General features: G+C 44.1%; 1 protein-coding gene across 9 annotated transcripts in view; it reads right to left on the minus strand.

The window, feature by feature from the left end:
* Positions 1–132: 132 nt before the first annotated feature.
* csf1rb (colony stimulating factor 1 receptor, b) overlaps positions 133–14811 on the minus strand; it is a 32375-nt gene continuing 17696 nt past the window's right edge. For 8 of the 9 annotated variants that reach the window (XR_008341873.1, XR_008341872.1, XR_008341871.1 and 5 more), the window contains one exon: positions 14773–14811. This exon is cut by the window's right edge and continues 560 nt beyond it. Coding sequence is in view for 1 of the 9 variants with exons in the window: in XM_053440809.1 (XP_053296784.1) it covers positions 2035–2096; positions 2180–2291; positions 2361–2487; positions 2552–2651; positions 3188–3299; positions 4208–4330; positions 6149–6237; positions 8502–8563; positions 9959–10118; positions 10245–10355; positions 10437–10541; positions 10796–10922; positions 11058–11158; positions 11237–11400; positions 11698–11806; positions 11900–12015; positions 12414–12792; positions 12879–13041; positions 13121–13257; positions 13708–14016; positions 14190–14456 (3035 nt within the window). In the remaining 8 variants the exon portion in view is untranslated. Of the gene's footprint in view, positions 2097–2179; positions 2292–2360; positions 2488–2551; positions 2652–3187; positions 3300–4207; positions 4331–6148; positions 6238–8501; positions 8564–9958; positions 10119–10244; positions 10356–10436; positions 10542–10795; positions 10923–11057; positions 11159–11236; positions 11401–11697; positions 11807–11899; positions 12016–12413; positions 12793–12878; positions 13042–13120; positions 13258–13707; positions 14017–14189; positions 14457–14772 lie in introns of those variants that run through there. The other variant, XM_053440809.1, reaches the window with a different exon arrangement.

The raw sequence follows: 14811 nt of genomic DNA on the forward strand, positions 1-14811 counted from the left end.
CTTCCACGTTTCAACAACGTTTCTTTATCACAATTTAAAGTCCACAGGTGAAGTCCTGTGACCCCGCCCCCTGTACTCACCTGTCAGGGAGTAACTGCTTAATTACAGACAATGATGTTGTTCACAAACAGATGATTTTGAAACCAACTTTATTGATTCTGATTCATTTTCACACTTCATTCATTCACAACATATGTAGGATTTCAGAAAATATATCAATCAATAATGTAATCAATAAAAAATAAACAGCCAAATCAGATTGAAAATTATAGAAGATCAAAAAGATAGAATCAATGAGTGAGATGAGAACACAACTGTTTTCTGTCCTGGCTCCTGAACGGTGGAACGAGCTCGACACATCTTCTGCCGCTAACAAAGAACACATCTATTCTTCACCTTGGATAAAAGTTTAAACTAACAACTTAGTAGCACTTAAATGTCACTTACTTACAGCACTTTGTAGTTTTTAGTTTTTTTTTGAAGAAATAGTTCTTTCTTGATTCTTGTTCTGGGTTTGTTCCTCATGGTCGATGCACTTATTGTGAGTTGCTTTGGATAAAAGCGTCAGCTCAATGAAATGTAATGAAATAATAATGATTAAACCATCATTTTAATCTGAAAATCCTGATCTCCAGTCAATTCCTGAATCTGAATAATCTGACTGTATATACAGATGATCAGTGACTGTATATAAAGATGATTAGTGACTGTATATAAAGACGATTAGTGACTGTATATAAAGAGAATCAGTGACTGTATATAAAGAGGATCAGTGACTGTATATAAAGATGATTAGTGACTGTATATAAAGAGGATCAATGACTGTATATAAAGATGATCAGTGACTGTATATAAAGAGGATCAATGACTGTATATAAAGATGATCAGTGACTGTATATGAAGATGATCAGTGACTTTATATAAAGACGATTAGTGACTGTATATAAAGAGAATCAGTGACTGTATATAAAGAGGATCAGTGACTGTATATAAAGATGATTAGTGACTGTATATAAAGATGATCAATGACTGTATATAAAGATGATCAGTGACTGTATATAAAGATGATTAGTGACTGTATATAAAGAGGATCAGTGACTGTATATAAAGAGGATCAGTGACTGTATATAAAGAGGATCAGTGACTGTATATAAAGATGATCAGTGACTGTATATACAGATGATCAGTGACTGTATATAAAGAGAATCAGTGACTGTATATAAAGAGGATCAGTGACTGTATATAAAGATGATCAGTGACTGTATATAAAGATGATCAGTGACTGTATATACAGATGATCAGTGACTGTATATAAAGCGGATCAGTGACTGTATATAAAGAGAATCAGTGACTGTATATAAAGAGGATCAGTGACTGTATATAAAGAGGATCAGTGACTGTATATAAAGATGATCAGTGACTGTATATAAAGATAATAAGTGACTGTATATAAAGATGATCAGTGACTGTATATAAAGAGAATCAGTGACTGTATATAAAGATGATCAGTGACTGTATATAAAGATGATCAGTGACTGTATATACAGATGATCAGTGACTGTATATAAAGAGGATCAGTGACTGTATATAAAGAGGATCAGTGACTGTATATAAAGAGGATCAGTGACTGTATATAGAGATGATCAGTGACTGTATATAAAGAGGATCAGTGACTGTATATAAAGATGATCAGTGACTGTATATAAAGAGGATCAGTGACTGTATATAAAGAGAATCAGTGACTGTATATAAAGATGATCAGTGACTGTATATAAAGATGATCAGTGACTGTATATAAAGATGATGATGATGACATTCTCTAAGAATAATCTTTATTGAGTTACCATGACAACGTGTGAAAACACACCTTTGATGTTTCAGAAAGAGATCATGTGACCTCGAGTCTGTTGACACTGAATCTTTCAATAAAGGTTTCATGTTTACTTCAGTTTATCCAGAAGGTTTTCAGCAGTGATAAGAAGGTCTGCTTCTTATTGGCTAATAAGCAGAGATAAACCGGTTTTGATTGGACGATCAAGACGACTGATAAATGTTCTTCATCTTTGTCTCCTCCTCCTCTCCATCGTCACGGCGCTCTGAGGATCCAGACAGGAAGTGATGTCAGGTTCACAGAACAACTGTGTTTTATCAACAGCTGATGTTGGTGTGTGTTCATTACCTCTCTGTCCGCTCTCTTCTTCTTCTCCTCTCTTCACCATCTCTCCATTCACCTCCTCCTCCTCTTGTTCTTCTTCTTCTTTAAACTCGTCGACGTTCCTGTACGCTGTCACCTGAGGGGAGACCAGCCTGTCAGTCAGAGTGGAGGGAACATTTCCCTCCGCTCTGTATCTGGTCCTCACCTGGTGGCTGTGATGTGGCGACTTGTCATTGGTGGAGGGGAAGAGCCTGTTGATGAGCTGACCAATGGTTTTGAAGGTTGGTCTGTGGGCGGGCTCCAGACTCCAGCAGAGCATCATCAGCTGATACCTGTGAGGACCGGTGAGTCAGATTCTAAATATCTTTATTAACGTTCAATCATGAGTCGTCTTACATCTCGGCTGGAGCGAAGTCTGGCTGAGACATGTGGCGGCCATCTTTGATCATCTTGTAGAAGTTGGTATCCACGGCAACACTTGGATACGGACTCCTGCCTGAGGGCGGGATAATATGATGATGTCACTCTGATGTCACAGGTCTGATGCAGGCATCTCCATAGCAACAGAGGACACTGTTGTCTTCGGAGATTTGAACGAACTGAGTGAATGAGGGTTAGAGTTAGGGTTCTCTCTATTAGGGTTAGAGTTAGGGTTCTCTCTATTAGGGTTAGAGTTAGGGTTCGCTCTATTAGGGTTAGAGTTAGGGTTCTCTCTATTAGGGTTAGAGTTAGGGTTCGCTCTATTAGGGTTAGGCTTAGGGTTAAATCTATTAGGGTTAGGGTTAGGGTTCTCTCTATTAGGGTTAGGGTTAGGGTTCTCTCTATTAGGGTTAGGGTTAGGGTTAAATCTATTAGGGTTAGGGTTAGGGTTCTCTCTATTAGGGTTAGGGTTCTCTCTATTAGGGTTAGGGTTAGGGTTCTCTCTATTAGGGTTAGGGTTAGGGTTCTCTCTATTAGGGTTAGGGTTCTCTCTATTAGGGTTAGGGTTAGGGTTCTCTCTATTATGGTTAGGGTTAGGGTTCTCTCTATTACCCAGAGAGAAGATCTCCCACAGCAAGACGCCGTACGACCACACGTCACTCTGCAGCGTGTACACGCACTGGAAGATGCTCTCCGGCGCCATCCACTTCACTGGGAGACGAGCCTGTCCCAGTACAACACAGGGTGGGTCACAATACAACACAGGGAGTGTCACAATACAACACAGGAAGTGTCACAATACAACACAGGAAGTGTCACAATACAACACAGGAAGTGTCACAATAAAATACACCATTGTTCACTCTGAACAATCCAATCAGCTGGGGCCTTTACTACGAAGCAAGTTCAACATATTTAAGTAAGTCTACTTATAGTCTATTTCATATCTTTACAATAGAGCAGGTAGAACACTGTGATTCTATTTCTACTGTATATCGATATCAGTACACACATGTACAATGAGGTTTGAAAGTCAGAAGCTCAATGAACATAAGTAGAAAACCATAAAGAACAATAGAAACTAGAGAAAAGACTAATGTGTAGAATGTAGATGGAGTTTCATCAGCCACAGTGAGCAGGTGGAGCAGCTGCAGTCGGTGGTACCGTGAGCACTTTGCTCCTACGGGTCCGGTTGGTTCTGTTCGGTTCCTCTGAGGAGAATCTAGATCTTTCAGAAGCTCCTCAGAGGAGCTCAGAGGATCCTGTGGGTCTCTGAAGACCCTGGTCCTCCTCAGAGACTCCAACAACCAGCTCCACGGATCCTCTAAGAACATGATGTCATGGTTCAAAGGAGGTGACTGGTCAGTGGGCGGAGCTTCAGACTGTTTGATCTCTTATCTCCAACTTCACCTGGATCAGGTGGTTGAGTAACCATGGTGATTCACCTGATGACAAGGCAACGAGCTTCATAGAACAGAGAACTGTGAAATAAACCTGAAGTCACCTGATGACCACAAATCCTGCTTCCTGGTTCAGAGCCCTGACCGTGTTGTTGTTGTTTACTGTTGTTTACTGTTGTTTACGGTTGTTTACTGTTGTTTACTGTTGTTTACTGTGACAGTGTGTACTGACGTTTCCCTGGACGATGTAGCTGTCGTCATGGTGAATGTCTCGAGCCAAACCAAAGTCACAGATCTTTGCAACTCGAAGATGAGTCAACAAGACGTTCCTCGCTGCTACGTCTCTGTGGATACACTGAGAGACAGACAGGTGAGAGAGAGACAGGTGAGAGAGAAACAGGTGAGAGAGAGACAGGTGAGAGAGAGAAAGGTGAGAGAAAGACAGGTGAGAGAGAGACAGGTTAGAGACAGACAGGTGAGAGAGAGACAGGTGAGAGAGAGACAGGTGAGAGAGAGAAAGGTGAGAGAAAGACAGGTGAGAGAGAGACAGGTTAGAGACAGACAGGTTAGAGACAGACAGGTGAGAGAGAGACAGGTGAGAGAGAGACAGGTGAGAGACAGACAGGTGAGAGAGAGACAGGTGAGAGACAGACAGGTGAGAGACAGACAGGTGAGAGAGAGACAGGTGAGAGAAAGACAGGTGAGAGAATGACAGGTGAGAGAAAGACAGGTGAGAGAATGACAGGTGAGAGAATGACAGGTGAGAGACAGACAGGTGAGAGACCGACAGGTGAGAGAGAGACAGGTGAGAGAAAGACAGGAGTGAGAGGGACAGGTTAGAGACAGACAGGTTAGAGACAGACAGGTGAGAGAGAGAAAGGTGAGAGAAAGACAGGTGAGAGACCGACAGGTGAGAGAGAGACAGGTGAGAGAAAGACAGGAGTGAGAGAGACAGGTTAGAGACAGACAGGTTAGAGACAGACAGGTGAGAGAGAGAAAGGTGAGAGAAAGACAGGTGAGAGACCGACAGGTGAGAGAGAGACAGGTTAGAGACAGACAGATGAGAGAGAGAAAGGTGAGAGAAAGACAGGTGAGAGACCGACAGGTGAGAGAGAGACAGGTGAGAGAAAGACAGGAGTGAGAGAGACAGGTTAGAGACAGACAGGTTAGAGACAGACAGGTGAGAGAGAGAAAGGTGAGAGAAAGACAGATGAGAGACCGACAGGTGAGAGAGAGACAGGTGAGAGAAAGACAGGAGTGAGAGAGACAGGTTAGAGACAGACAGGTTAGAGACAGACAGATGAGAGAGAGAAAGGTGAGAGAAAGACAGGTGAGAGAGAGACAGGTTAGAGACAGACAGGTTAGAGACAGACAGGTGAGAGAGAGACAGGTGAGAGAGACAGGTGAGAGACAGACAGGTGAGAGAGAGACAGGTGAGAGAGAGACAGGTGAGAGACAGACAGGTGAGAGAGAGACAGGTGAGAGACAGACAGGTGAGAGACCGACAGGTGAGAGACAGACAGGTGAGACAAAGACAGGAGTGAGAGAGACAGGTGAGAGAAAGACAGGAGTGAGAGAGACAGGTTAGAGACAGACAGGTTAGAGACAGACAGGTGAGAGAATGACAGGTGAGAGACAGACAGGTGAGAGACCGACAGGTGAGAGAGAGACAGGTGAGTGAGAGAGACAGGTTAGAGACAGACAGGTTAGAGACAGACAGGTGAGAGAGAGACAGGTGAGAGAGACAGGTGAGAGACAGACAGGTGAGAGAGAGACAGGTGAGAGACAGACAGGTGAGAGACAGACAGGTGAGAGAGAGACAGGTGAGAGAAAGACAGGTGAGAGAATGACAGGTGAGAGACAGACAGGTGAGAGACAGACAGGTGAGAGAGAGACAAGTGAGAGAAAGACAGGTGAGAGAGAGACAGGTTAGAGACAGACAGGTGAGAGACAGACAGGTGAGAGAGAGACAGGTGAGAGAGAGACAGGTGAGAGACAGACAGGTGAGAGACAGACAGGTGAGAGAGAGACAGGTTAGAGACAGACAGGTGAGAGACAGACAGGTGAGAGACAGTTACAGCTCTGCTGCTGATATCTGATAGGAACAATCAGTGTGTATGAGTTGGTATGTTTTTGTGTGTGTGTTTGCATGTATGTGTGTGTGTGTTCCTACATTTCTGTCGGACAGGAAGTCAAGACCCTGAGCCACCTGGAGGGAAAAGGCCATGAGGTCACGGACAGACAGGCTGTCTGTGTGCACACCTGAGGGAAAGACAGAGAGTGAGACAGGTCTGACATGTCAGAGACAGACAGCTTAGTTCAGGGGGGTATTCCATCAAAGTAGCTAAACCTTAATCTTGACTGTAACTGAAAAGATTCTACTTGAGTTAGCTTCAACTTCCACTTCAGGCTCAAGCCATTCCACTAACACAATTCCTTCGGGTCTGTGACTACCAGTTGTCTCCTGCAGTAAAAAGTTATATTCAAAGACATGTGTAGAATCTATTTGATGTTAACTCTTTGTTCCTGTGGTTCTGTAGCTGCAGATCAAACTGGATCCATCTTCCTACACAACTCTATCGATTTTAAATCATGAATCAGTTCAACATGTTGTGACTCTGCAGGATCATAGTGTTTCACTGAGATATAGAGGACGAGTGTTAGTGAGGATCATCACAGACTCAAACCTGTGGAGTTTAACAGTCAAAACCTCCGTTTCCACAGACCAAACAGGTCCACAGACCAAACAGGTCCACAGACCATCGCCTCGCTCAACCACATACCAAGAGAATACATATGTGAGGATGCTCATTGATTACAGCTCAGTATTCAACATCATTGTTCCCTTAAAACCCGTCTCAAGCTCATTGATCTTGGCCTGGAGACATCTGCAGCTAGATATATGACTTCCTGACAGGCAGGTTTAACACGGGCGCACCTCAGGGCTATGTGCTCAGCCCCCTCCTGTGTTCCCTGTTCACCCACGACTACACAGCACAGTTCCAACTCCATCATTAAGTTTGAAGACGACGTGATCGACGACAAGATGGCCGACAGAGAGAAGGGGACATCACTGACAATCTCGTGCAAGACAGACAACCTCTCTCTCAATGTCAGCAAGACGAAGGAGATGATTGTGGACAACAGAATACAGCAGGGAGATTCTCCCCCCCCCCCCCCCCCATCCACTAATGCTAAGATTGCGAGGGTCAGCAGCTTTTGGTTCCATCACTGAGGACCCCTCCTGGACACTTCTAACTGGAGTTGAAGCTAATTTAAGCTGAACCTTTCCAGTTAAGCAGGGATAAGTTCAGCTAATTTGATGGATCAGGTGTATTCAGATGTGTTCAGATGTGTTCAGGTGTGTTCAAGTGTGTTCAGGTGTGTTCAGATGTGTTCAGATGTGTTCAGATGTGTTCAGGTGTATTCAGATGTGTTCAGATGTGTTCAGGTGTGTTCAAGTGTGTTCAGGTGTGTTAAGGTGCGTTCAGATGTGTGATGAGGTTTGTTCAGGTGCATTCAGATGTGTTCAGGTGTGTTAAGGTGTGTTCAGATGTGTTAAGGTGCCATCAGATGTGTGATGAGGTTTGTTCAGGTGCATTCAGATGTGTTCAGGTGTGTTAAGGTGTGTTCAGATGTGTTCAGATGTGTTCAGGTGTGTTCAAGTGTGTTCAGGTGTGTTAAGGTGCGTTCAGATGTGTGATGAGGTTTGTTCAGGTGCATTCAGATGTGTTCAGGTGTGTTAAGGTGTGTTCAGATGTGTTCAGATGTGTTCAGGTGTGTTCAAGTGTGTTCAGGTGTGTTAAGGTGCGTTCAGATGTGTGATGAGGTTTGTTCAGGTGTATTCAGATGTGTTCAGATGTGTTCGGATGTGTTCAGGTGTATTCAGGTGTGTTAAGGTGCGTTCAGATGTGTGTTAAGGTGTGTTCAGGTGTGTTAAGGTGTGTTCAGATGTGTTCAGGTGTGTTCAGGTGTGTTAAGGTGCGTTCAGATGTGTGTTAAGGTGTGTTCAGGTGTGTTAAGGTGTGTTCAGATGTGTTCAGATGTGTTCAGGTGTGTCCAGGTGTGTTAAGGTGCGTTCAGGTGTGTTCAGGTGTGTTAAGGTGCGTTCAGGTGTGTTCAGGTGTGTTAAGGTGTATTCAGATGTGTTCAGGTGTGTTCAGGTGTGTTAAGGTGTGTTCAGATGTGTTCAGGTGTGTTCAGGTGTGTTAAGGTGCGTTCAGGTGTGTTCAGGTGTGTTAAGGTGTATTCAGATGTGTTCAGGTGTGTTCAGGTGTGTTAAGGTGTGTTCAGATGTGTGTTAAGGTGTGTTCAGGTGTGTTAAGGTGTGTTAAGGTGCGTTCAGGTGTGTTCAGGTGTGTTAAGGTGCGTTCAGATGTGTGTTAAGGTGTGTTCAGGTGTGTTAAGGTGTGTTCAGATGTGTTCAGGTGTGTTCAGGTGTGTTAAGGTGTGTTAAGGTGCGTTCAGGTGTGTTCAGGTGTGTTAAGGTGTATTCAGATGTGTTCAGGTGTGTTCAGGTGCGTTACCTTTCTGGGTTTGAACTGGCAGCATCTCCTGATACTCTGAACAACATGATATTCCACTGTCACTGAAACACACGTGATTGGACGTCAGACGTCAGCTGATGTCACTCAGTGTTTCCACAGGTCAAAGGTCAGAACTGCTTGAACTCATGCTGCGTTCCATACAACGCAGATGTTGGAATTTTCCGACCTCCTTCTTGAAAGTGCAGTGGACGCCTCACAATCAGAGTCAGAGCTCTTATGCATTGAATATGTTTCTAAGCATAAAGCAAAAAATATTGATAATAATAATAGTAATAATAATAATAATGATAAAATGGCGTTGTCTCCCTCCTCTTTGATTCTGTATGAACGGAGGTTGCTCTGGTCACAGTTGAATCATCTCATCACGAGACAAATAAACATTCTTAGGGTCAGAAAAGTTTGTCACGATGCTTGGAAGTCAGAACTCAGAAACTTCAATATCCAACATCCGAGTTGTCTGAACGCAGCATCAGAATAAGAATTCGTTTTTGTCGTTGTAAGCTAAGCACTCAACAAAATGAAATAAACTAACTGAATTAAATATCTTTAAGTTAAGCTAACCCTAACCCTGGCTATGTTCGAGCATCCAAACATATTGGTAGAAAATCTTTGCATCGCTTAGTGACATCTATGACATGAAGATTGAACCTCAACCTGTCATGGCACTCTTTGGGGTGATGCCTGAAGGCACAGTAGGGTCATCTCATACAAGATGGCTTAAAGAGATCATGTTCTAGTGGAAGCTTGAAAAGATTAAATATACACTGAGGGGAGTTACAGACACATTTTGAAAGATATGGAGGCCTTTTCTTACATATGATGACAATCTAACCCAAATAACAGACTGGGTCTATTCATAATATCTTTAGCATAGCACAGTGCATTACATGTTTATTTATTTATACGGGAATCATGTAGAATACATTTCAAATGCTGACTGTGAATTATCCTGCTTTCTATTGTGTGTGTAGTTTATGTTATGAAGATGGAGATTTCCAGCAGATCTTATAGATATCCAGTCAGTGTTCATTGCAGTGTTAACGCTCAGAGGTGAGCTCGTAATGTTAAAACCTGTCACGGACTGGAGAGTGTTTGAGACAAGAGACAATGTACTTGCTATATAATGTGGTAATTCCAATATCAACAGATTTGCAATTTTACAAATTGGAAAAATCATATTATTATTATTATTATTATTATCATTATCTTTATCATTCTTTGCTGGGTTTTTGTTGTTGTTGTTTTTTCTCTCAACACATTAACTATGATTATGCCTGCAATTGAAATGTCATGCATGCTACGCTGCTCTTCTAATTGACTTTATCATAAAATGTATGTTTTGCAAAAAATTAAAAAATTAAAAAAATTAAAAAATCTTTAAATCACATAATTTTTGTCGGATTTCAATCCGTGGGTTGAAACAGAAGAACTCAAACCTCCTGACTCTGGTGTTCTGGGCGGCCAGGTTCTTATAGAACACCTCGTCCTCGTGTTCCTTCACGTTCAGAACCGACGTCATGAAGTCGTGAGCGTGAGCCCGCAGGAAGTTGAGCAGGTCGCCATGGCTACAGTACTCTGTGATCATCAGCATGGGGCCTAATGGAGGTCAAAGGTCACAGCGTCAGACAAACAGGAAACCTTCTGACTTCCTGTCTGTGGCTCTTAGCTCCGAGGTGATTGGTCCATCCTGATCACATGTTCATGGCTCAGCAGATGACTCACCTCCTCGAGTGCAGGCTCCCAGCAGGTTGACGATGTTGTCATGGTAACCAAGATGGCTGAGGATCTTCAGCTCGGACATCAGAGCTTCACGTTCCTCCGAGTGAGCGCTCGCTGTTCATTAACAAATCAGACGACATCATCAAAGTTAAATACAAATAATAATAAAATCCATTACAAAAATATGAAACTGACGTTTGAGCATCTTGACGGCGACTCTGGTGACGTTGTCGTCGGTTCCCATTCCGTATGCCGTCGCCTCGACGACCTTCCCGAACGCACCCGAACCCAGAACTGCACCTGAGACGCAGAGAGGTCAAAGGTCAAGGTCTGAATCACACACACAAACACACAAACACCCCCCCAGACAAACACACACATTGACAGAAGGCCTAACCCTAACATAAACCTAACCCGACCCTCAAACAGTCCATTCAAGAGGTGAGGACCAGACAAAATGTCCTCGCTCTGTAGGGCTATTCTTATAATGGTCCTCACAAAGATATAAGCACAGGAACACACACACACACACACAGACACACACAGTTGTGTACCCAGGCGGAGTTTGTCTCGTGGAAACTCCCACTTGTGGTTGTAGGGCAGCTGAGTGGGGTCAACGAAGGTATAGCTGTTTCCGTCTGTGCTCTCGATGATTTTCCAACGAATCTCATATTTTGGTTTCTAATAAAAGAAGAAGGTTCATGTTCCACCAATTCTTATAGGTTCATATTTGTACCAGACACATGTAAACATGAGGGATCAAACATGTGACATCTTTTCATGTAAACCGAGTTTTCATCATCTCAACAAACGCACCTGTCTCCACTTGTAAGAGACGACCAATAGCAGCAGGAGGAGGACGGCGGCAGAGGTCAGAGCTCCAATCAGAGGCAGAGTGAAGAACAGTGGTGGTTCTCCTAAAGAACGTAAAAACAACAGTGTATAGAACTCCACATGTTTGGTCCTGCTCGAGGTTCTTTAAGAACTGGACTCACCAGGACTGAAGACCTGACGCGACTCTCCCAGCTCATTGAAGGCGACGCACTCGACAGTGACATCGTTGTCAGCTGGCAGAGGGAGGTGTGTCCTCACCGCCTCCTCCTCTTTCTGTGATGTCACCTGGGCTGAAGGAACCCGATAGGTGGAGCCGTCTCCACACCTGCAGAGTGTAGTCGTTCATTTTACTCTTTACGAACTGAATCATTTCATCTCTGTTGGTTGGAACAGGAGGTGTGTTATTGCTCAAAGGTTCCTCAGAAGTTCACATGTGTGTTATTATGTATTAAGATGATGTAATAACAGCTCTACAGACAGAATGGAACTTTGTCTAACACACAATTACTCTACAACTTCCCCTGTAGCGCCAGCCGCAGGTCAACTTTACGTTCAGCTGCTGTTCAGACTCTAAGAAATAGAAATGATCAGATTGCGATGAACAAAGTTCAATGTTACTTACGTGTCCCGGACCCCAGGGCAGGTGTACCAGAGGATTGTGGGTAGAGGATATCCGACGCTGCTGCAGGTCAGCGTGTCGTTCTGCAGACTCACCTGAGCACTGGGAGAACCTGGAGGAGGACATTTTATGTTAACAGGAAGTCATCATATATAGATGTGATTATCAGAAGGAAAAACAAAGATAAGGAAGTAAAGTTTCTTACGGTAAATTCTAAGATCGACGTTCTGTGAACCACTGAAGAATGAGTTTGAGTAGTGAAAGGAGTATCGACCCCGATCTTCCTGACGGACGCGCCGCAGCAGCAGACTGGCCTTGGACCTGAGGCACGAAAAATACCACCTTAACAAACCTTAACAATAACAATAACACCTCAACAAATGAAACACCAAAATTACCACCTATACAAACCACAATAATAACAACATATAAATAACATATAAATACTTTCTATACAAATACTTTATAGATAAATACTTCTTATTTAAATACTTTATTTTTGAATAATTTATATGTAATTCTGTATATTTACAACCTTTTTATTTAATACTACTATGTAAATACTTTCAGCAGCAGTAGATGTCACTAAGTTCTACACAATCACCCTTTAACAAACCTTAAGGTGGACTTATGTGCTGCAGCAGCTTTCTGCAGTAGAATTCCAAAAATGTAAGCCTGTCATTATTAGCATATTCACGTGGAATCATTAGCATTCTAACCTGTAGCCGTTAGCACTGTAGCTCTCCTGGTACAGTGTATCATTGTTATCGTTGGTGATGTGTGTCGTCCAGTCGTGGTCCCTGATTGGAGGATATGCCTCTATCATGAATGTTAACGTCACATCTCGGCCTTCATGTACCTCCACTTTGCTGTTGCTGCTAGTGTTAGCATTGTTAGCGTCATTTATATGCGTGCCATTGGGGCTCACATTAGCAAACTTTCTCCCATTGACTCCCAGTGAACCACTGCTAATGTTAGCGTCAGGCTTCGTCGGCATGCTGCTAACATTAGCAAACAGGTCCCCTTCAACCGCTTTGGTCCTGGTGTTAGCGTTAGCATGCTGGCTGGGCTGCAGGTAGATGATCAGGAAGGGCCGCTCTGGTGAGGAAGAAGAGCAGAGAGAGTAACCACCACTCCTTTTATTTCAATGTTCCACTGGTGTCTTTCTGTCTTTGTCTTCTTACCCAGGACTCTGAGCTGTGTGGTGGCCCGGGCGGCTCCCGCCTCGTTGACCGCGGTGCAGGTGAAGGTTCCGCTGTGACTCGGTTCCACAGCCGAGAGCGACACCGTGCTGTTGACGGACAGGCGCTGGTTTCCATAGTGACGGCTGGTGCTCTTGTTCAGTGACTGAAAAGAAGCAGAACATTCATGACCTCTAACACACAGGTGACCTCTGACCTGTGACCTCTGACCTGTGACCACTTACCTGAATGTGTGTGTGTGTCCAGGTAAGGTTGTAGAAGTGGGAGGGGTTACTGCTCAGACAGGTGACCTCAAACTTTTCACCTTTCAAACGAACTACTTCATCCTGACTGACAGACAGGCAGGGTGGATGATGCAGCCCTGCAGACAGACAGGTGGAGAGTCAGGTAGACAAGTGGACAGACAGGTGGACAGACAGGTGTGTAACAGCCTTCACCCAAGACTTCTTGATACACAACATGTCTCCTCACTTCTTCTACCATCAGGACCTCCTCAGATCATCTGCTGCTTCATCTCCATCAGACTTTATTTATAAGCACTTTAAACATGAAGTTACAAACTGGTTCTTCTCATGTAGTGAATCCTGTTGTTGTGTTGTTGTGTTGTTGTGTTGATGTTTTCAGTTCCATCAGCATGTGTTTGTCCTGGGAGAGGATCCTCACATGGGACTGAGCTTCATTCACTGATCACTAACTTTCTGTTTGACTCGTGTTGAGTTAAGAACAGGAAGTTGATCCTTTTAACATCTGAGAGACAAACTGGGAATATGAGACTAATAACATGTGATTGATTGATGACAGCTGGACTCACTGGGCACCACCAGCAGGTCGACAGGTCTCGATCGGACCTGTCTCCCGTCCTTCCAGCCTGAACAGACGTAGCGTCCGTTGAACGACCTCTGTACGTCTCGGATCAGTGCTCCTCTTCGGGGGTCGAAGGTCACGTTCATGCCCTGGGGCAGGCCTTGCCCCCTATCCCCAATGCTGCCCTCTGATTGGAGGGTGAGGTTTGTGATGGATGGGTCGGTGGGCAGACACCTGAACAAGAAGTCCAGGCCTTCTTTGACATTAGGGGGCGAGTGAAGACGAGTGACGAACCCACTGGATGGGTCAGATGGGTCTGACAGAGGGATGATGGGAGACAGGAGGTCACATGTCAATCAATAGTAAAAACCGTAGAATCAAGCTGTTTTTCTACAGGAAACAGGAAACGGATCCACAAACCAAAAAAATACACTTTTCATTCAGAACCATGTGACAACTGTCAAGGGGCGTGGCCTCAGCAGGATTTACCTGTGATGTACAGATGGATCCAGGTGTTCAGGTGCTCCAGGCTCCGGTCAGTGTACCCACAGCGATACGTCCCGGTGTGTCTCGGGACTGAACTCCTCACCTCCACAACGTCCGAGGGTTTGTCCTGATGTGGAAAACGAAACGCAGTGCTGGACCAATGGACTGAGCCGTTCCCATGGCAGATGAGAGAGAAGGCGGTGCCGGCCGTCAGCACCTTCTCAGTCTGGTTGTTCAGGAAGACGGAGTTCAGACGAATCACTGGAGGATCTGCAAAACAGCAACAGTAAATCTGAAGTTGCACAAACAAGAACTGAACACCACAGCCTGGTGGTGGAGACCAACACTGGAGCTCAAAGAGACTGTGGAGCCTCTGCTGGTTGTTTCAGGTTCTACACCTCATCAATATAATCAGTATATCCATTTTTATTTGGGCTGTTTTTGTCTCTACCAGAAGAGCTGTGAGTGTGTGTGTGTGTGTGTGTGTGTGTGTGTGTGTGTGTGTGTGTGTGTGTGTGTGTGTGTGTGTGTGTGTGTGACTGAATAACACAGGAAAAGGAAAATACAGACACACTACGACTGAACAGATGATGATGACACAACTTTATTTCATATCAGAGGACAA

This window comes from Pleuronectes platessa, chromosome 15 (assembly GCF_947347685.1).
Source record: "Pleuronectes platessa chromosome 15, fPlePla1.1, whole genome shotgun sequence".
Taxonomy (NCBI): domain Eukaryota; kingdom Metazoa; phylum Chordata; class Actinopteri; order Pleuronectiformes; family Pleuronectidae; genus Pleuronectes; species Pleuronectes platessa.